This window comes from Botryllus schlosseri, chromosome 2 (genome assembly GCF_051294905.1).
Source record: "Botryllus schlosseri isolate E-star chromosome 2, Bs_hap1, whole genome shotgun sequence".
Lineage (NCBI taxonomy): Eukaryota > Metazoa > Chordata > Ascidiacea > Stolidobranchia > Styelidae > Botryllus > Botryllus schlosseri.
The window spans coordinates 14948321-14971177 of record NC_137237.1 but is presented as its reverse complement, the minus strand read 5'-3'; the positions used below and the strand labels follow the sequence as shown (position 1 = coordinate 14971177).

Sequence of the window (22857 nt, the reverse complement as noted above, 5' to 3'; positions counted from 1 at the left end):
GTATCCGCTTAGTTTATGAACAGACGAATACCTCCTTTGGTATTACTAAGCCCTAAACTACATTCTTCTGCACCCGGAATTTCTCACAATACCGTGTACTAGAAATCTTCGGAGTGACATTGAATATGCTACAGTCAAGTATATCTAACGGTGAAACTGGTTCAACATACCAGCTACATTTTCTTCGACAAGCTTTCCCACATATGAACTAACCTCAAGCCTAGTTCTCTCACACACACCTAAATCTAAGATCAAATGCAATAAATGTAATAAAATATTGTGTTGAATGTACAAATTTATTTCCCAATTCACGCCGAGTGGCAACAATCTTGCAAGAGCGACGGCAATGAAATCAACATCCAGTTATCCATCAATTTCCCATCATCAACCCATCAGGACAGCCACATCATATTGTACGGCATATGACAACAACGAAGCAATGTAAGCAAAATCAAGAGTGTCAATCGAAAATATGGCCGAAAGATGACACAACTGACATTTCCTAGCGGTTAAAACAACGATCAAGTGAGAATATCAGGTAATAAAATGTCCTAAAAGGCCGAATAAAACTTGAAGAAAAATACAGTAGGGAAAAAATAAATTACACTGAAAATCAAAAGTTTGATGATTCCGCTTCAACCAAACCTAACACCCCTTAACATAGACCCATGCAAGGATAACTCGGTCAGAGAAAGTGAAGCAAAAAAACTGGAGCGTGTAACGGCCAGTCGAATTAACCGCAAGGATCCGTCTCAAACAATGATTTTTGACAATGCCAAAACGAGGCCCTCTATTTCGTATCGCAACGTCGTCATCAAGAAAAATTAGTGACGGCTTCAAATCTGTAATACACGACATCGTCATATTACGTCTTTGAATCATCACAGACGGCGATTCAAAATCACAATCAATCACAGGCATAGAACGGGCAAAGATAAATATATACCAACACAAACCCGTTCGGGTTTGAACACCCAAATTCAAATAAATTTTCAAACATAATATGGTAACACATACAAAGAAGCTGTACCACCAGCAGCATGTTCCAACTAATCTCATTGAAACATCGGCTATGTGGTCGCATGTAAATACGAACAGCCCCAATTTACGGTACAAAATACCATAACTTGAACCTAATATGCAAATGAAAAACATTAGTGTCTATAAAAATATCCAATAAATTAACATAAATATTCGTAACAGCAAGGATTACAATTCATGGATGACAGCACAAATTCACATTGAAAGTAAACATATAAAACGCGTTTCAAATCAAGACAAATCCGCTAGTAGTGACATCAAGGTCTCCTAACACCAGGGCATATGGTCTGAGAGAGTATGTTGTAGTCATTGTTTGTTACATAACAATGCCCTCATCTAAAACCCAGGTAATATGGCTTGGGAGATGTCGCATATAGCATTGTCATTACCCGACCCTACAAAAGCCTCCTTCATCAGAGCTAGGAAGCTGATAAGCACCCAATATACAACATCTTACAGTGGCAATAGCAATGGGAAGTAAAGGAGAAATCGTTGACATGAAAGACGCAATTTTAGAAAAAAATCGAAGATCACTCAATGGACTGGCAGACGATGGACATTTACCTCCGTGGCCTTTCACATCAATATCACACGATCTCGAATCAAAGCCAACAAGAGGCAAAAGAGTTTAATTTTGGACACGAACATGATGTCGTTGAGGCCATTATCCAAACGCGTTTTGTGCGTGTCTTTTTATCACAGACAATTCTGCCAATCCAATATTATTTCTAGCCTCACTGCATGTGTCACCATCAAAACAGATGTTGCCAGACAGAGACAGATATACTAGCAACACCACGTCACTAGTCAAGAATAGTAATTTTCAACATAAATACAGCGGTTTGAAGACAAAAGCTCGAAAAAAACACGCCTTCCGCCTTCGAAATTGACATTGATTCGCATTCTTGTAAGAAACGAAAAGAAAATTTGCATTGGAAGCTTGACAGCATATGCCAAGCTTCGCCATGGAAAAGGTAACCCACGGTACATATGCGACAAAAATGCAGAACGCACACAACACGATAAGGCTGCAAGACCACAACAGCGAAGATGCAATAGGAAAATAAAACGATAGCAATCCAATAACGATAATTGTCGTCCGTCGTATCACGTGTCCGCCTCACAATTTAGAGAACCTTGCCCAGACTTCACCCGGTAGCAGCTTGAATGCGAACGCCAGCAACGCGCTGTCCTTTCGATGCTGCGTTACGAATCGACCCAGTTTACGAATTGGGAGGCTGGTACTTTGCATCTGCAGAGACAAAACAATTTGAAGAGACTCCTGGGTGCAGACTTGCACAATTAGATACCGTGATCCTAGTTATCTGATGAGACTGATTAGAGCAGGGGTTCTCAGCCCTTTCTTGGCCGTGGCCCATTTTCCGGTTTAAAAATGTGCTGCGGCCCACCTCTAATCTCAATGTCATAATCCTGCTCAATGCGTGGTAATCGACGGCGCCGATATGCCTATTTCTCTACAATATGCGCATTTTTTTTCTTATTTACTGATGAAATTAAAATATAAACATGTCGAGGCATGAAGTCGCGAAAATTTTTTCAAGTTGAATGAATATCTTCCAACAAACGACCAACGAAATAATCTTGGGCCCCTTCTAGCTGACACGGTCTCTGCGCACAGAAAATTTAAGTTGCCCACAAAAAATCCAAAATGATGACCTTTTTAACCCTATCTCCGCGGTCGGCCTCGAGTCCAAATTTTACCGCTCTCACGAAAAAGATCATAAAATCCGAACAGTGGGACTTGAACCAACACCCAATATATCGTTGTAAGCAGGAAACAGCTGCCTAACCAACTGAGCTACTCGGATTGATCAGCTGGGAGAGCTGAAAGCGCTATGAGAAGAAGTGTTTCAGGTTTTGAAAAATTAGAAGAGAATTTTGTTACTGAATTTGCCACTACGTCATACATAGACGCTCTCGGGGTGAAATCATCGCCTGACTGATTTCACAGCAATATCACCTTTCTAAAATGTCCTGAGTGAGCTTCATACCGTAACACAGTCGAGTGTGAAGGCCGTTTATGTAACACGTGCTCAACGTCGCGCATCTTGCAAACGAGGCTCACACACGCGGCGCGCGTTGTTGTGATAGTCTGGCCGTCACAATATCATTGTATATAATCGGTAATTGCCTATCAATCAGTTGTACGATTTATTGCTATGCGTTGAAATAAACCTTGCTCTTTGAACAACAACAGATGAATCCATGGTGGTTGAATTGACAGGTAGTGATAACCTGCAACTCCTCCATGCTTCCTCAGGCACAGCTATGCCGTCAATATGGTTTATTGTGTATCGCATGCGCATCGCGGCATATATATTCAAGTAAAACGATATATTTACGTTTGGCACAATACAATATATTTCAATCATAAGTGGAATACTGACAAACTACACTGCTCAAGGATAACATATATAAAACGGATGATTCAACTGTCTGTATGATGTTGGTATTACAGGCGCGAATACCGTACACTCGCGCCAACTTCCACACCCATGTCTGCAGTGGTTAGCACTGGCTTCGCGTAACTTATATACGATCAACCTTCGTGATACTGATCTTGTTGAAGTGTTATGGACTGCATCTAACTATGTGTGTGACATTCAACTGTGTAAGACAATCGTAAGGGAATGTATATGGCCTTATGTGCCAATGCTCATACGTGCGCGGCATTTTTCACGTAACAGAACATTGCTATATTTCTCACCAATTTGAAGCGTGTTCTATCCAACTAATTGCCGATATTATGGTTGAAATGAACTCTTGCGATCAACAGCTACCCTAAGACGACAACTGTGTCTGCTTACGACGTGTAGAACGGAAGATGTAAGGAATTATAAGATTAGCGTTCATTCAGGCGAACTGAGCTACACATTGTATTTTGCGGGAAACGTTTTTCTGTATTCAAACTGCATTTTGAACAGGTTATGCCATAAGGCAATGGTTTATATATAGCTGGTCGTATGCGTATCGACAATCGCTATTTCTAGACGATCATTGTAACCGTTTACGACCCCTACAACGCAAGATGTCGTTAATTGATTGAAGCGTGTTTGTGAAAAACTGTGCATGGATCCTATAGGATCCACCCGCGGTGAAAGGGTTAAAGTCGTTTCGCACTGTTTTCCAAGGGTCTGCGCAGTGAGTTGGTGAGTGTGCGCAGACTCGTTCAAAATTAGATGGAACATTGGTCACAGCCAGTGGAAAAAGCCGCCGTTTCTGCCTCCCATTTTCGACTTGAAATGCTGACTCCATATGTACCACTACGTCTCATCAGAGTCGGATGAAAAGCTTTATGTAGCCTACGTATAATCAACTAATATGAATTTATTTTTTAGCGATTAACACAACAAATACTACTAAACTTGCATTATTTCTAAAATTTTCCGAATAGCCCTGTGGCCCACCTCAAATGCTCTTGTGGCCCACCCTATGAGAACCCCTGGATTAGAGTGAAATGTCAATGATAATCTACCTACAGGGGTTCGCAAAGGGTGGGCCATGGCCATGGCCCACTGGTGTACCACAGGAGCATTTGAGGTGGTCCACAGAGCTATTTGGAATATTATAGAACTAGTGACAATTAGGTTATATTTGTTAAGGTATGGAGTCGCAATCTACAAGTCGAAAATGGGAGGGGAAACGAAGGCTTTTATGCCCCGGCTACGACAACCTACGGCTAACGGCAACGAAAATAGTTTCGGTTATATATTAACTTGAAGTTAGTGCTGAAGTGAACAAGTATTCCAGCAGGGTCGTATGTCGTTGAAAGGGGTGTGCAATAAACTCGGACAGAAGTGTATTTGATGTAGATTTACGGTACCTTGGCCGGTGGTATTATTGTAATATAAAAAAGCTATAATCGCAATTTATTATCAATTTATCTTTTTACCGAAGTATACGTCACGATCTCAACGAACCGTAATGTATTCAGGATTTAGCGCAGCACATTAATGCTCGGAGTCAGTTCAAAATTTTCGGCCTTGAAATCATTATACATAATGTAAGAGTCACATGAAATGATTGCACCATTGGATTCAATGTTCTGATATCGCAACTTCAGTAGATACAGGACATACTATAGGACAGACATTGTACAGACCGCTTAGACGTTGAAATATTCTTTCTCCACATCTGTGCACTCTGTGCAGTAACCCAAAGAATTGTTTGAAGCTGGTTCACACAGTGGATGCAAGGATTAGATTATTGGGGTTCACGACGCGAGTGAAACAGCGGCCATCTTAATGTAAACGATCTCCCAGAACCGTAACTGCCGCACCTAAAACTCCATTCGGGGGAGCTCAAAGGGGCCCAAATTTCTTTGGTCGTTTGTTTGTTGGAGGAGTTTTATTCAACTTGAAACTTTTCGTCGCGCTTTATGCGATTTCATTACTATGGAGGTCTACATTTGTAATGATCAGTAAGAGAAAAATGCGCATATTTTAGAGGAATAGGCATATCGGCGCCATCAATGACAACGCCATGAACGGGACAACGACTACAGGATAAGAGGTGGGCCACAGAACATTTCCAAACCGGAAAATGGGCCACGGGCAAAGAACGGCTGAGAACCCCTGACTAGCACCTATCTGGTTTGGGAAACATAAGATTGAATAATATATCCATACTGAAACAAGAGCTGCTTAGAGGTACAGAATTTCAATCTATAATAGTATATTTACACGGAAAAGAACCCGAATGTTGACGGTAGACTCGTCAGCAACTAGTAGAGAATCGGAAAGAACATTGTATATCAACAATCGCATCACCAAATTTGTGAAATGTTTCTATGCTCTAATTTTAATACTAATCCGAAGTCTGATTTTCCGAAAAATGCTACAAGAGAACTGTATAGTGCGAAACGGAGCAAGGTTGGTGTACTGATATTTAACATTCTAATGCTGATGAGTAAGAACTGTGATATGTTCTGAGCCGACCTTCATTTTTGTTGCATTGTTATCTATTTGGAAAAAGCAGTGCAGCTATAATTATAATTCTAATATGATTTGGAAAAGCTGAAAATATTAGTTAGAAAACTTTTATGTACACAATGTACAATTGAATAATTTATTCAATAATATATTCAATAGAAAATGCAACCCTGAGGTCACGCTGACTCACACTGCTGCGGCACGTACGACACGGGCGGGTGCTGGCCCTTCTGTTGCGGCACCACGTTCGCCATAGACGCCGAGGTCTGCATCGGCGCTGTGATGTACTGGGCCGGCACGGGCGTCTGGCCCAGGTGCGGGTGGTGCGACTGCGACACGAAAAACATCTGCGGCTGAGCGCCCGGTGGCGGCTGTACCATGGGTGGTGGCGCGGGGTGGTTGACGTTGACGGCGTGAGTCGGCTGCTGCTGCACGGGCTGGGACGCGGGGCTGGTCGCCGTGGCATGCGCACCCTGAAACAGAAACGACCAATGAATAGTTAATTTGTTCATACTTTTACCAGTAAATCAAAGTTGTCAACATTCAAAATAGCAGAGTGCATCTTCGCAAGTATAGCGACTTACGCAAAGTGACTAAAGACACCATAAATAGTGCAATTTTTAAAGATAAACTGAAACAGGGGCTATTTCGTCCAGTTCGGACAATCTCGCACATGAAATTGTTGAGTAGAAGTATAATAGTCTAAAAATATAACCACTCACCTGATTGGGGGTGTGAGCGGAATGGGGTCTTGCTTGCGACGGCATGTACGCTTGCTGAGGAGGTACCGGCACTAAAGACAAATCACAGTCCATAAACAACTCTCTACGTAGAGCGGCACAGCGAAACAAAATACCTTGATACACTTGATGTTGGCCCTGCTCGGCGGCATATTGCTGCATATGCGGCGGCATTGCCACCCTGGCGTTGGAATGCAGCATGGGCTGCGGCCCGGGGCCCTGGTAGACCTGTTGCGGGTTTTCAAACGCGGCAAACTGCTGCATCTGCGAAAGTGAGACGCGTCGAAAAAGGCTCAATCAAACATAACGAACGGACTTTAGCGACAAGTACCTGTTGCTGAGACGGCATGGTGGACACCATCTGCGGAAGATGGTGGTAAGGCTGGAAAAAAGTACAAGGGTTCAGGTGTAGCCGTGGTTGGTACTCCAGTAGAAATAGAACCAAATACAAGTAGAAAATTCTAAGTAAGTGAAAAAAAGTTAGTATTCCTGGCCAATTTTTACCAAAAGAAAAAAACTGTCGACTCACGAGTAAAATTAGAAGCAACTTTGTCAATTTCTACTCAACTGCAAGTATTGATTTCCGAGTGTGTTGAAAAGTATGTATTCAAGGTCTAGTTTTCCCCAAAACTGAGAAATGTAGTAGGAACGTCACAAAAAAATGTAGTATCAAGGTTACAAGTTTATACTGAAGCACAAATATCGATCTACAAGTGACGAGAAAGTAACCAGGCCTACATTTTGCCTAAACATTTGAGAACTGTTGATACTCGTGTAGTCGAGATATCGTCGCTAATTTCTAGTCGAGTACAAGTCACTATCTCCAAGACAAAGTATTCTAGGCCTGCTTTTGCCCAAAAAAATAAAAGCTATCGTGCGAAACTACAAGTAATTTATAAATATAACCACTTTTGTAAATAGTGCAAGTACACAAAACCTACGCAACAAGACTCCGCTAGTAACTACACATCCATACCTGCGCTGGGAACATCACACCCGGCGTGTGTTGATAAATCATACCCTGCGTGTCTATAATGGAACCTGAGAAAAAGCGAAACCGCGTTTACACACAACCAGAGGTAGACTTTCGTCTTTGCAAAGACAGCTAGCTACCTGCGTGGTACATCGTGGGCGGCACGAGTTGGTGCATCGGCGACAGCATTTGACCGTGCGGGACGTAGGGCGCCTGAAAAACAAAAGGGTCTGTGATGAACCGGCACAAGACTCGGGAGACCCGGCGTACTTACTTGCTGTACCTGCGTAGTAGGCTGCGTTGTCACCGCCGTTTTCTGCAAGAATAGAGACTTTATGTACTGCGAGCTGACACGCGCGGATAAGTTGGATACACACAACGTACACAGCAGGTTAGCGGTTTAAAATAACCCGGCATTCACGATTTCGCTCCTCCGTAAAGTAGCACTAGAAACGCTCAGTGACAAGTTTTTGTACTTTTTCAGAGTAGCCTACTCAAGTAGGTTTTGCTTACTTGTCTGACTAGGCCTGTTTTCAGACTTCCACCTCTACTCACTTTTAAAGAAAAACTGCTAATTTCTAAAACTTGGACTTGCAAGGTAGTTTTGGGACAGGCTCGCATCACTATTACGAGCGAAACGCCGATGACAACCGGTCAACAACACAGCCTCTCTACCACGGTAAGGGTAACCGAATACGTTTTCAAAAATTTGTATGTCATTGGTCATTTCCATTTAATCGCAAAGATGAACCCTGGAATTCGGATAGCGGGCACCTCCGATTAACAGCTAAAAGGGTGTCACGTATGAGTATAACCCACCGACTCGAGACTTTTGAGATCTTCATTTATCGACTACTCATAGTGTAGCTGTCTTTGAAACAGCTACTTCTACTTGTAATTGAGTAGCAAGCAACCCTGACCGATTAGACAATCCCAAGAGTAGCACTCACCCCCGGCGCCCTCGGTTTGAATTCCCGAGCTTCCGGATTCAGTGAAATTTGGGCTCCGCCAGATTCACCCGTTTCGGATTGCGCGTTCGGCTCAATCGACGGCGCGGCGGGCGGAGAAGATCCTGTCACAAAACAAAGGACGATATGCAATCAGAGTTACTAAATTGACTGTGCGAATAAATGGTTATCGACAGTTAAGACCGTTGAAAATATAGCTTGTTGATCTTGCTGATTAAAGAAAATTAAAATATGATGTTGATTAGCCTGAAAGCAATGAACTTCATCTAGATAGCCTCGTTAAAACGGTGGTGAATCGCAAACTGTAATTAAAAAATTGTGCTGATTGGTTGGAAATCGGTCGAACTCGTAAGGATGACCTTTTCAAAACAAAGGTGACATGACATTATTCACAAAACAATACTTCAAGCATCGAAATCGAGCGCTGCAAAGAGGAATTACTCTAACAAGTCAGTAAAACGGTTGTCAGTGAATTTGGCATTGGACATGTAACAACTATTATTATTATAAAATCGATGCATAAATATTGAATTAATAAATTCGGGAATGAATATTTTTCCAAACAAGACTGTAAATTGTGGTATATGGCAGTTGTTGGTATGTATCAACGTATTCGGGTCCGGGATTAGGCTAGGGTTAAAGTTTGATGGTGTGGTGGGCTAGGGTAAGTAGTAGGGCTGCCAAGAGCGGAATTTAACATGCCGAATTCACTGATAACCGGTAAAATACAATCATATTTCCAAACTCAAGGTATGGTCAGGAGCATGCTTGGAAATAAATGCAAAGTCGGAAATGAAAAAAATACCGTACCTTGAGAGTCCACAGCGGGCGAGTGTCTCTGATTCCTTTGCGCTGAATTATTACCGCTCCCTGCCATTGTCGATTGATGGTGCGAAACGATCGGATGCACGTTGGGCGCGCTCACCGAAATCACCGCGTACGCCTTGGTCTGCGGCACTTGCGAGACAGCGACGTGAATGTTAGGCGACGCGTAACTGTTCTCTCCTTTTGGCTTACGCATCGCCGCCATGTTGGACTTATCCGAAATAATCTGCCCCGGCACGCCACTCGGACCAGGCATCTGGCTGTGCAGGTGCGAGGGCGTGGCAAAGTCGTGTATGCTGGGCGAGGCGCCAGGGATTTGCTGCGTGTGGTGGGACACAGGGCCCTTGACTTGCTGTGTGCCAGGGTTTTGACCCGGGTTAACCTGCACGCCGGGCGGCACAGCGCCTTGAGACGGGTGGTCTGGATGTGGCTGCTGCACAATGCCGCCGGCATGGGCTGGATACGTCTGTTGCTGTGCGTTTGGTTGACCCGCGGAATGTTGAGGAGGTCCCGACTGTCTCGGCATGGACTTGCTCGAACCGTGTAATGCCGCGGTGTCCTTTCCGATCTCGCTTGGAAGCTGCAGAACAAAGGTTCAATTAGAATTCAAATGAGCCGTTCGGGGAGCAGAACTTCAGAATTATACAAAAAATAACTTCATTATGTATTATAAAAGGTTGCCATACCGTCCTTACTTATCAGATTCGATCATATTTTGATTAAGTTACATAACCATGACGTAACCATAATGGAATGTCCCTCGTCGCCAATGAGATTTTTCAACGAAAACCGCAATTAGCCGAGAGTAGAGAAAATTTTGCCTGCTCAGATTACAAGAGCAGAAAAAGGAGCTCAACTCCGAACAGATTCACAAGGGAAAAGCCCAACAACACAGAAACTAGAGCCCACCTTGAAGTTACGATGAAACTCCTGCAGCTGTTTCTTCGTGTTACTGGTCGAAGCAGCGGTCTGAGCAGACGGCGATTCCGTCATTTTCCGGCCGTGTTTACCATCTACAAAAAAGCAGTCGTCAAGTCCCGAAACGCGATACAGCGTCCCTCTCCACAACGAGAAGTGGCTACCAGTGAACTCGGCGCTTGGTGGCCCCTAACCCTAAACCTACCCCTATCCTAAACCGAATACTTGGTACATACATACATATACCGCATATATACACTTCACTCCCATACTCCGTATTCATTGTCGAATTCATCAATACAATATTGACGTATCTTAGATATTAATTTCTAATGCCAAATTGTTTCCAGCAGGACAACTAGAAAATTTTCAGCAGTTACAAATTAGATTAGAATTAGAGCTACACAGATTTTTGCAAATTAGACCAAAATTAGAATTATAGCTACAGTGTTTTCCAAACTAGATTAGAAGTACTGAGTTGGCGGAAAATCGAATCAATTTCAGTTCATATTAAATCAGACTGCATTCGCATTTGAGCGCGAAGATGGCAAATGTCTGTACAGCGAGCTTGGCTCGTTTCGCAGGGTTCAATTCTTTCCCAAAAAGGGGGAATTAGATTAGAATTAGAAAAAATGAAATTACACAAATTATATTACCGGCATTTCTCTCTGATTAGACAAGAATTATTCAGATGTCCAAGTCTGCCACAAAGTGCCTAATAACTGGCGAATCGATAAACACATACCTTCTGGTTTGGGAGCATGGAGCTCGACTTGTTCGGACGTGCTCGTCGCGTGGACAGCCTGCTGGGGCGAAGTCTGATTTTTCGGCGGACCCACAGCGCCTTGCGAAGGCATCTTCTGCCTCGGCAGTATGGTTTGTTGCTGCTGCACGACGCCAGCCATTTGACCTTGGACCCTCGGAGGCATCTGCATTTGCATGCTGGCCCCCCCGTGATGCATGGGCCGCGCGTTGCCCATCGGAGTCTGCTGCACGTTGACAGCGGCGTAGTTGAGGTTGGGAGCCCACGTGTATGTGTGGTCCGAGCGCACTTGGATAGGGCTGCGAAATGTCACAAAAACGTCAATAACGCCATAGCGGACAACACTAGGAAACAAAAACACATACTTGCTGCCTTGTGAAGCTTGCGGGATGCCTTGCGGCGGTTGCTGGGCCATGTGCCGCGACATGTCGGCCGGCGGGGGCATTGCGACTGGCTTCGGATTGCCTCGGGCAATGGCTGCCCACGTGGCCGTGGCCGGATCTGTTTCGAAAGATACGGTTGAAGGCGTTTTGTAGCGCTACGGTGAAGCATTCAGCTCAAGTCTGCTGCGGCCGAGCCTTGATTTAAGCTCGAGTGCGAGTTTACATGTAAAATCAGACTAATGAATCACTCAAGTAAACTGCCATGGCGATACAAATTACCAGGGTCCGTCAAAGTTGTCTGCGTTACTACTCAAGTAGGAGTAGAAGTAATGCCATGAATTTCTGCTCAATTACAGTAGCAGCAAAGGTCTGAAAAGTACTCCAATAGTTTCAAAAAGTAGTTATTGCCGAGGGGTCACACATTTTTTGCAGCTGCTTTCAAAATTGCAAGTTGCGCCTCTGCGACCAATGCAAAATATCTCTCACAATCAGGTACCATCGCCAAAAAGACATTCAATCACCATAACACGAGGCCTATTTCACATGGTTGACGGTCCTTACGACCTCACCTATAAAAGTGACGCAAACTCGTCAAAACACTGCTTCTGCTTCTAAAAATGTAACAATAAGCAAATAGCTCTGCCCAAAATTGTCCGAGTAAAAGTGGTCTAACATCACAACCGCTCCAGTACTGAAGAACCCAAAACCTACTTCACGAGACCTACGCAGCAGTAGGACTTTGTTACTGACCGACTCTGCAAATGACTAACATGTAATGCAGGGCGGCCATCGCGAGTTAACCCAGACCAAATTCGCATATTCAATATATGACTATCGTTTGAACTACGAACGGCAGCCATAATATGGGTCACGTTTTGGGTAGGAAAAAACACTAAAACTTTCTTCGCTGACTTTGCCACGTCAAACTTAAACACACGAGCTCACGCCTTGCTATCACCGCCGCTTATTCTGTCACAGCGAAAATAGGGCAAAGCTACCTGTTGAATTCCTGACGCGACCATCTGCATCAATCGGGTGCTGCACGATCACGTATCGCAGGTTAACTGGCTGCTGGGCGCGATGAAAATGTCGATGGCTGCGCACCACTGGACGGTACTGGTACGGGTTCCTGCGCAGGTATTGGCCGTTTCCGACAGTAAATCGAAACTGGCCGTGGTTCACAACCGGCACGAGACCTCGCGCCGCAAACTCCCTGCCGCTGTCTCGCCGATCCTCTCGAGACCGGATTTCATCGGAATAATTGTCCTCAGGTCTATTCTCGACAACCACTATCTCATGGTTCAAATCCTGGTCCTCTGCCGTACCGTCTTTCTCGAACAACCCTTCGTTATCTACGGTGGACTTAGGATTGTTGCTGTCTCCCTTCTGTTTTGCGACAACAGACTCTTCCGCGCCTCTTTTAAGAATCTTTGGCACGACAGACGCTCTCTTCTGATACTGAACTGTAGGCGAGTGAACATAACTACCTTTTTCAACGAAACGTTACTGACGTGAATCACATCTTAGGTTATAACAGAACTACAACCGCCTAGGGCAGGGATATCAAACTAAATTTCCGGTCGCAGCTGGATTCAAACCAGTCAAACGATGACAAAATGTCGCCTCTAGCGGAATGCTTCACAAAATGGGCCAGTAGTTCTACCATCATTGTAAACGAAGGAATTATCAATATTACAATTTTTGGCGGATTGAATATAGTTATGAACCACTAAAGCAGTTCAAGATTCAAGAAATTAGCCTAGTCAACTTCAAAAATGCATAAACAGACAAATGATTTTGCAATACCGTTGATCGTTTTGAGTTTGAAGATTTGAAGCAGTGTGACCACACATATTAATTGTACTGTTTGAGCACCATGTAACTCGCATAACACGGTTTATCATTGGCGCTGTTGCCTCCGTGAATAACTGCCTTTTGGTAAACCTTCCTGAAACCCAGAACCGATTGCGTACTTTTTCAACTTCTCGGAATTTGGTGTCGATGTCACAAACTTTTTACAATTGTTAGTTACAATTGGTGACTTTTATTAGAGATCTTAACTTTTGATAGAAATGTGCTGACTGGCTGGCAGCTCAGCTTGGCTTTAAGGGTCGTATGTTTGACATCCCTGGCCTAAGGCATTATTCTACTCCGGCGTGCATAAAACCACCCTACACTTGTAAATTGGCGTAATGGCAAGCATTCAATTCCCAGGTTGAAGCGACCACAGCACCAATTCCAAACATAACTTGAAACATACTATCCTAAATCTAATCTGATCGCACATACACACTCGATCTGTATCAAGTTCGTCTTTTGCCACTACTGTTCTCCAGAAAATACTGATTCCTTCAATACAGCGTCAAGCAATCATACCAGAGTTGTGACGGCTCAACTCGCAATTTTTTTGTTGACTTGGCTCATTTTCTTAACAATGGAAAATGACTCGACTTTCATGACTCAAAAATTCTATAATGATATATTCAAGTCTCGTATATCAGGGCCGGTCATTGTAAAATGAACTGTATTTTCTTTGTTTGAATAAACATGTCTGGAGTGACGATTAAATGAGTATATTATGAATCTGAAGCCTTCGATATCACACGAGAGTTTCATAGAAGTGAGTTGAAGCTATCTTGAACTCGATACTGAACAGTAAACACTACGACTTGGACTCGGGTCTTTATACGATGACTCGACCCGCTTCTCCCCGATTTGAACTCGGACTTGACTCAAGTCAAAACTGTAAAAGTTTAATTGACTAGCGACTCGGAACCTTGCGACTTGGTTAGAACCCTGAATCATATGATGCTCTAAGTGCGACGGAATTCAGCAAATTACTTAGACTCTCAACGAAACAAATAACATCGCGAAAACGAATCCCCAAATCGCCTTACCTTGCGGTCCGGGCACCGGCATAGGTTGAGGCCGCTGACCCTGAACATTCTGCATGACCGGGCTTCCGCTGGACGATGAGGACTGTTGCGAAGTCTGCCTCATGTGATGCGGCGCGTGCATCATGGGTTGGTCGTCCTGGCTCGAAGTGGACGCGTGCTTGCGGTGACCCGACGGGATCGGAGCAGACGTGTTGGACGAGGACGACGAGGTCCGGCTCAACGACGGCCCGGAACCATTTTGCGGCATCATGACCGGGGAGTCGGCGTGCGGCTAAAACGAAGGTTGCTTTTTTATAGCGACAGGTCACGCCATTCATGACTGGCACATCAGTGCGCTGTCACATACTCTCAGGTGTGCCATGAACATTTTTAAAAAGGCCTGACCACTAGCACTAGGTCCAGTTTTGCCTAAAAAATGAGAACCGCTACTGGTAGCATTCTCAAATCAAAACAGTAAGTAAACGGTGCAGGTGGACAACAACAACAGATAAATCCCACGCAATGTGCAGTACGAGTAGGACTACTGCTTATTGCAAGCTTAATAAGTAATATCCAGGGCAAGATTTTGTTGCAGTCAAATCCGTCGAAAATTGTACTTATTTTTCACAAAAGTTGCACTAAAAAGAAGCATTTATGAAATAGGTCCTTGAAATGAAAAGGGTATGCGTTCCGTATCCAAGGCACTGAAGCAAAACTCAATGTTGGCGACTTCAAAAGAATCATTTGTCTTAGTCAAAATGTAATTTTCGGCAGCCTAGCCCGAACGTACTTCAAATCAGAAAGGACCTCAAATTTAAACAACAGAGAAATAATCAAGCGATCTCTTTACATATGGCGCCAAATATTTTCAGTAAAAAGTCAGTTGCATAAAAAATCGAAAAAAGTTGCATGAAAAATGAAGAAAAGCTGCAAAAAGTTGATAAGATTCTTCCAAACAGGTTAAAACACCATACTACATGACTTCCGAGTATTTAGGAAGCTGTCGGAAGTTGCAAAAACTAACCTTAGATAACACCTACGATCTCTAATGTACCATCAACGCCAGGCATATGGGTCTTCCATCATGGACTTACAAATCTGGAGACCACGGGCAAGATAATAACGCACAGCGATGGCTTTGCCTATCGCTACCCGGCACGACCAGTCACTCACCATTTGCGGCGGCCCGTGCATGTAGTCAGCGGAAGGCGAGTTCGACCACGGACGGGCGCCAGGCATCCTGCCTTGATTGCGCGAGTGTCTCTGTCCTTTCGCTTGCTGATACGAGGGATGCATCCCTACACAAATTTGAACCGCGTTAGTGGGTGCGCGCGACATCGAAAACGGTAAGCACTCACCGGCGTTCTCATTCTGCTTCGATCTGTCGTCGTCTCTCGAATGGCCCCCGCTTCCGGTTCTGGTAAAACTAAAACAAAACACCGTTACCATGCGACCAGACGAAAGAATCAGATTCGCAACAATACCGTACGATCAGGAGGTCAAAAAAGAAGTACTTCTACTTTTTCTAGGTACTCAAGCAGTTATTGCCATTTTCAGTTTTCTAGACAAACCTAGGCCTACGATACACGCTTTTTAGTTACCTGGAACTGGCTATTCTGATTGAACAGAAACTTTGTTAGCTTTACTTCTGCTTTGAGTACCAACAATGACTACTTTGGACATCATTGGTATCAAAGTAATTCTACTTTTCCCTTGTACACAAGTAGGTTTTGCTAACTTGCGTTACTGACTCCAGCGGTCTCATTGGGATACTCAGGGCACTTTTCATACCTACAATTTCTAATTCAGTTTGAAGTAGTTTCTACCAATCTGGATAATCGATACTCTTACTTACAATTGAACAGAAAAAATTGAAAGTCTTAAAATTTCAAAAGTAGCTGTCAATTACTAATACTGCGACTTTTCAAAACTACTAGAATATTTCCCCGTCATTCATTTTCTACTTCTACTCGGAACTAAGTAGTCGCAAGATGCCCTTCAAATCGCTACTTCTAGGCCTACTTGTATAAAAATTTATTGTGTTATTTCTTCTACGCAAGTAGCAACGCCGATTACCATGACCACACAATGAAACTCACCGGGGTGGCAAATGGGGCGGTTGCATGTTCCGGAATTTATTCTGTGATCCCGGCCCGTCGCTTGGCTGCATGGACATCTGATTGCGGCGGTCACCGCCCGGGGGCCCGCCCGGCCCCATCGACCTCGAGTGACCCGCGTTGCCGGGATACCCGCCGGGCGGGTTTCTGGGCGGGTAGTCGCGCATCCTCGAACCCCGGCCGCGATTCCTGTCGCTACGAAACGCAAAATATGCGGACCCCGCTTTTTGGATGGCAAAGCCTAAATCAACTCACCCATAGTCTCTGTTGCGGTAGGGAGGCGCCCCTTGATCACGATCTCTGTCCCTGAAGTGAAATGAATAAATTAAAATAAGTTGAAACGACCGCCGAAGTCGCACGTTTGTCCATTAATAAGATAAATTTCAATTAATTTAGAAATTTGCAACAATATTTTTGTGCATAGTGTCATGATAGGGAGTTCATGGTCTACTTTGGGTCGATGTTACAATGGTGCAATTGTCGTACGAAACTGTTCAATTTAGTAGTTTCGGACAAGTTTATGTGAAAGCTAGAGACATTTTCAAACAAACTTGAAGCTAAATTCCGACAGGGCAATCAAGCGACACTTGGCAATAAAATAGAAGCGGAGTCACAATCACAATCAGTGTAGCGCTCTCTAACAGGACTTCGCGAGCTTCCCCTTGCAGATACTCCAATAGAACGTCGTATAAACGGACTGTCTAATATCAAAAGGGCAGTATTCAGTGAAGTTTCCAATGTTACATCTGATCGAGTAACATACATTTTCCGTAATCAAATCAGGGCTCAATTTTGATTTTGGAGGTTTACCGGTCTGCAACATTTGTTTCAAGTTTTACCAGTCCGCGAGGTCAGAAATGCTGAGAACCACCGCCCTAGTGCGCACCAAAATATGCATGGGGTGCGTCAAGATGCATGGCAAACACGTCACACTAAAGCAGTGGTTTATATCCTGCTGGTGACGTTTGCGAGGGTGCTGACCTTTTGTTAGCACTTAGCTTCTCAACTAGGCAGTGAGCAGGTTCGGGTGGAGTGTTGCTCATCTTTTTTTTTACCAACCTACCAGCAATTATATACCGTACAATGATAGAATGCAACTAAGTATTCATCAATTCTAACACGGCGTTAAACCTAGCTAGCTCATCTGTCCATTCCCTATCCAGCTGTTGTCTTCTTACCAAATCCATAATTTGTGAATAAAAGCGTTGCTAGAATAGCGACCCAACGATCTGTGATATTATGTATTACGTTCAGCCTGGCTCGGTAACCTTTTTCACAGGAAAGTCGGATGAGCGAACTTGAAAGGTAGGAAAGCCGGATGATTGAATTTGAAAAGGTTAGGTGACTGATTCCGGAGAATTCTCAATCATGACGAATTCACGTTTATGGTTAACCTACTTTACATAATTTAGTGACCGTTTGTTGTATACAGCACAATGTCTGAAATAATTTTTCATAGTTAAAACGAACTGTGGGCGGAATCAATCGGATAGTTTCAGGAGATCGAAGTTGATACTGGAAATCTGCAGAATGTGATTCAAATGAGGATCTGTCATTCCAGATTGAAATCTAGCTCGTTACTGACTACTGGTTAGATACTTTTGCACGGTGTTCATAGGCGAGAAACCAAGATAACCTCTTTAATTGAAACATGTGTATTGCTGTCTTACCGGGACTTTAGTGACCTTGTAGCGTATGAGCTGTTTTCAATACTGAACCTTTGTGGTTTTTGGAGACCGGTCCGCAAAGAAAAACCTTCATCCGCAGAGCAAGAAAGTTTACCAGCCCCTGGTTTAGTGATTATGTTAATTTCCGACCTCGATGATTTCACAGGAGGCTAGCGTTGAAACTTATGATTTCTGAACTGCTTAAGGCTTTTGTAAAGCACCGCACACATGGAACTGATGACACGGGTAACTTGGGTAATCATCCGACGCTTAACCGTGATTGCAATTCGTAATTGCGGTGCGCAACTCAAAAATTGAGCTTGACACGTCTGCTGGAGCGGGTATAACCTCACATGGAAGTGAAAAACGTTAGACAAAGACTAACCCTCTTTCCTTTTCCCGAATTGTGAAATGATGATCGTGATCTCGATCGTGGTAATCTCTCGAGCTCCTGTGTTCACGACGAGAATTGCTGAAAAGCGAAGGAAACATCAGCCCCGTATCAGTACGATAGCAAGCTACAAAAGCAAAAGTCTATCATCACACACACGGCAATATTCAAGACATAGCTTCCATTTTCGTTGCAAGAAACAGTTCTTGCATTAACAACTAGAATAACTCAGGGGGCCACCCCTTTCGTTACAACATCGCACCGTAGCTGTTATGAAATCCAAACACGGGGAGTCGCGAGTCATTTATGCAACTGATCATCTTGGTCTGATTTCACCAGTAGGGCGAGCACAATGATTCGGCTACGCGAATCCGAATCAAGTATTAATTGTAAAAATTTTAGTCGATTAGTGAGCATAAGTTTTTTCAGGACCAAAAGTACATGTCCCTTTCAACCAAGAATTATATTATCAATGAGATTTATAGTTTCGATATTTTTCCCAGCGTGGAAACATTGAAATCTAATGCCGTATCGCAGCATCCTAAACATGTTGCATAAAAGCTACGCATGCCTGTGAAAATGAAATTTCTATGAAGTCGTGAACAACCCACAGCTTCGGCACAAAGTGCAATTGAATAGATATTGTTGAGCAAACACCCATTTGTCTTTATGTGGTGTACGAATGCCGTTATGTTCTTTATAGTCCCAAAGAAGGTATATATTTGAACTTCCCAGATCATTATTACTATTAGGATATCATAATGAACGTCGCTCTAATCCTAGACCCGGAAAGGAGTCACTCAGTTACTTGACTTTGTCAAACCCCAGCCGAGAATAACGTAGACTGCACGTATCTGCCAGCCATCAAGCACTCACTTATCCCGAGTCACGGCGCTGAACTTATCCTCCTCGGTCGTTCCGTCGTCGAGCTCCAGATCAATCCTCTGCCTGTACTCGCTTCCGCCTTCGATCTCCTGAGCAAGCCTGTTGGCGCGCGAGACGCTTTCCGCATTCTCGTCTTCAATTTTCAGCGGCATGCTGCAGAACAAAAAAAAACAGGTTCGATATAACCAGAGGCGGGCAGAGTAATCGGAGCTACTCAGGTAGACGTGGCGCCGTAAATTTCAACTCAATTACAAGCAGAAAATGAATGGTTCGCCAATAACGTTAAGAAGCTCACGTGTATTTAGACAGCGACGAGTCGTAGTCAGACTTCACCCCGTATTTTTCTTCGTTCGCCTTGAACATGTCATCGGCGTCCCAGCCGTTCGTGCCGTCGATGCCCGAATTCTCCAACCCGCCCAGCGTCAAGGGGTCTGCGTCTCCCGAGTCTCCGCCTCCGTTCCAGGGCTCCAGCTTTTTTTCAGTCCCCTTCACGCCTCTCGGCAGGTTATTGGTCTCGCCGTTGGTCTCGTTGATGTCTGCAAACAAAAGAGAAATTTCTCATCGATGCAACGTAGCCTGACGATAACACACCGATCGAACGTGTAACTGCAGGAATATCTAAAGCAGTGTTTCCTAAAATTCTTACACAACGCCCCCGTGAGCAAATTGCTCACTGCCTTTAGCAATCGTGAGTTATTATGACACAATAGAAATTAAACTTTTCTCTAAGAAACCCTTTTCATAAGCGCATTACCATTAATTATTCTCATATCGTAGCTTCACACATGGATTGGCTATGCAGGTTCCAGATCCAGACAGGGTTAAAACTCTTGTCTATCCAAGACATTAGCAACATTATACAATTAAACCATTGTCGAACGTACCCTGCACCGCAAAATCCAAGTCAACATCTTCAAACTTGGCGCTCACAAGGTTGTCGAATTTGAAAATGATTTCGTCAACGAGATCGTCCTCTTTGGGATAGCTGTTGAGTTGATGGTCCGATCCGTTTTTAGCCTCAGTTTCCACTCTGTGGACTATGTTCAACGATAGATCCATCTAGAAACAAGAAGAAGTTGACAGGAAAAGCATGATGACAATTGTCCTGATCATCCCGCCGTCAGATACTACTAGAAGAATGCAAATCAGAGGATGTCATATTCAAAGATGAATATACTCGGGATGTAGTAACTGCAAAATAAACCGAGCTCATCTTGCAACTTGAAAAACACACCATGACCACAACAGCCAGAACAAGCAGCATAGGATGAATAAGTCTTTTCATATTCGTCCCTTGACAAACAAAGCAGCATTACATGATCAAGCACAGCACCCAATTATGTTAGAAAATATCCTTTAATTCCATGGGGACTAACATCTAGTAAACATATTTTGACAGGGAAAAGACGGTCACATAATCAATCGAATAGGGATTCTTTGTGCGTGGGGTTGAATCAAATTGCAATATAATTATAGCATTACAGCAATATACTGGTCACAACAGCCGGGTGTTTCAAGTTATCAGCAAAGTGAGGATATGAAATCACAATTTCTGCAACTGTCACCTGTTTGCTGTAGGCATGGAAGAGACCTTCATAGACGGCACCATTCCTGACTTTCGTAACACATTTTTTACCCTACAGAAGCAAGATACAATTCAATTTAGCACAATATCCCATCTCAAATGCATCATACCATTAGGGACAGCATCGTATTGGCAAGCCTGCTGTTTCCATAAGTTCCCTCGTACATCTAAAAGTTGGAGTTATGGATGGTTATTGGACAGATATTGCCTTGCACATTTAGCATATACAGTACACGTATCTCCACAGAACCATTAATTGGCAACAAACAAGCTGTTGGGCATTCATGAAGGTATTTTCATAAAAGTGAGCGAACAACATGATAAGAACATTTCCATCAATTCAATATACAAAGCTTGTAGAAAATACAGGTTTTAATTATAGTATTTGATTTTGCTTCGAGTAGACAGCTCCTTATTTATGGTACACACATAAACAAGAGTGAGATGTGAATTAGATAAACAGTAAACGCCCAAATATCTCAGATGTTGATCAACATGACGGAACATCAAAAAAGTGCACAACTTACCGAACTTTGATTCTGGTTAGCATTCTTCTTTGAATTGTTTCTGAAAAATGTTTGAGATTAAAAACAGAGTGCAACAACGAAAATAACAGGAAGTTAGTGTAGCCCAAATTTGTGTACAGATCTTGTCCACGCATTCAAATGGTGTAAAATTTTTGCTTTTGACACGAGAAATGTTGTGTTGAAATGGAAAGGAGTTACAATAGTGTTACAGGATAAGTAGTAAGCGCCTGGTGCGAAATCAAATAATACAGGAGCTGATAATCTAATTTGCTCAGAATTTAGCTTGCAAACCAAGCTCTCAGTGGATGACTATTTTATTGATTTTGTGAGTTATGAAGAGTAGCCAAGCCAACCAGCCTTTTGATGTAATAGACACAATATCAACGGCAAGTATTTCATAATTGTATAATTATTACTAAAATTCAATCATCGTGTAAATTTGAAGTTGACGATTCCAGGTCAAACTTTTTTATTAATGAATAACTGGATGGAGTGACCAGATAACAAAAAATCAAAATTTTCATATTTTTTCACACAAATGAGATCATAACAAAGAGTTTATCATGCAATGCAATTGGCGTAAACTGAATAAGTATTTGGAAATGCCTATTTGATTCCGAAATGTTGTTGATTCAATATTATTCAAGATTTATTACTTGAAGAGCTTCTTGGAGGTGCAGAGCAGTAGCACCAATATTCAATTGAATAGTGTATTCATATTAAATGAACCCAAATATTTTTGACAATCGTCAGGCCTGTGCAATGGGCAGAAAACAGAAGTGTCTCATATCTCCCAATAAATAGCATAACCTCACACAATACATGGTTGAAAAATATGCCCACCTTTGCTTTCCCTTTTTTCCTCTAGTAGAGCCAGACATCTTGCGTTATTGCTGTAGCTTGACTTGGTTTCAACTCGCTATTCTTCAATCCCGAAATATTACGTTTTAGGAACACGTTATTTGTTTACATCAGATCCGAGAGAGTTTCTTTTGAGCTTGGTGACGATTCGAGGTGTTTTGTCGAGCAGAAGTTACTTTTCTAGACTCTCTTCCAACAGAAAATGCATTTCCAGTTGTACTTTGTGAGTTTTGATGTCTTCTATTCTACTCTCAACTCCTGATTTCTTTATCGCATTACAAGAATGGCTGCTGCTTGTGATTCTTTTTGTTAATTTTCAATGATTTAGTCAAGATTTATTAGCACTATCTGTCTATGATAGGTTTGGTGTAATTCTAAGGATGAC

The 22857-nt window shown here is 43.1% G+C and overlaps 1 protein-coding gene across 2 annotated transcripts; it reads right to left on the bottom strand.

The window, feature by feature from the left end:
* Window positions 1–277: 277 nt before the first annotated feature.
* On the bottom strand, window positions 278–22857 carry LOC145433765 (uncharacterized). Of its 2 annotated transcripts, XM_080310963.1 has the most exons (27): window positions 22455–22857; window positions 21612–21651; window positions 21195–21251; window positions 21065–21136; window positions 20384–20558; window positions 19795–20035; window positions 19491–19652; window positions 18609–18695; window positions 16812–16862; window positions 16539–16751; window positions 15798–15865; window positions 15613–15737; window positions 14461–14731; window positions 12562–13026; window positions 11546–11681; window positions 11163–11479; window positions 10409–10512; window positions 9485–10079; window positions 8657–8778; window positions 7981–8022; window positions 7847–7919; window positions 7710–7774; window positions 7065–7115; window positions 6850–6997; window positions 6716–6786; window positions 6184–6466; window positions 278–2293 (listed from the first exon to the last, which is right to left on the bottom strand). In XM_080310963.1, the coding sequence occupies exons 1-27, from the start codon at window positions 22490–22492 to the stop codon at window positions 2265–2267; spliced, it is 4101 nt and encodes a 1366-aa protein (XP_080167089.1). In that variant the 5' UTR covers window positions 22493–22857; the 3' UTR covers window positions 278–2264. The 2 variants fall into 2 exon arrangements, with proteins under 2 accessions (XP_080167089.1, XP_080167090.1); XM_080310964.1 differs by lacking the exon at window positions 12562–13026.

Bases quoted from the DNA above. Each gene is read 5' to 3' on its own strand.
- LOC145433765 (XM_080310963.1), bottom strand. From the start codon at position 22,492: ATGTCTGGCTCTACTAGAGGAAAAAAGGGAAAGCAAAG. The intron at 16,863-18,608 runs GTTAGTCTTTGT...ATTTCACTTCAG, and splicing joins ATTCGGGAAAAGGAAAGAGG to GGACAGAGATCGTGATCAAG. The intron at 6,998-7,064 runs GTACTTGTCGCT...TCACTTTCGCAG, and splicing joins CCATGCCGTCTCAGCAACAG to ATGCAGCAGTTTGCCGCGTT.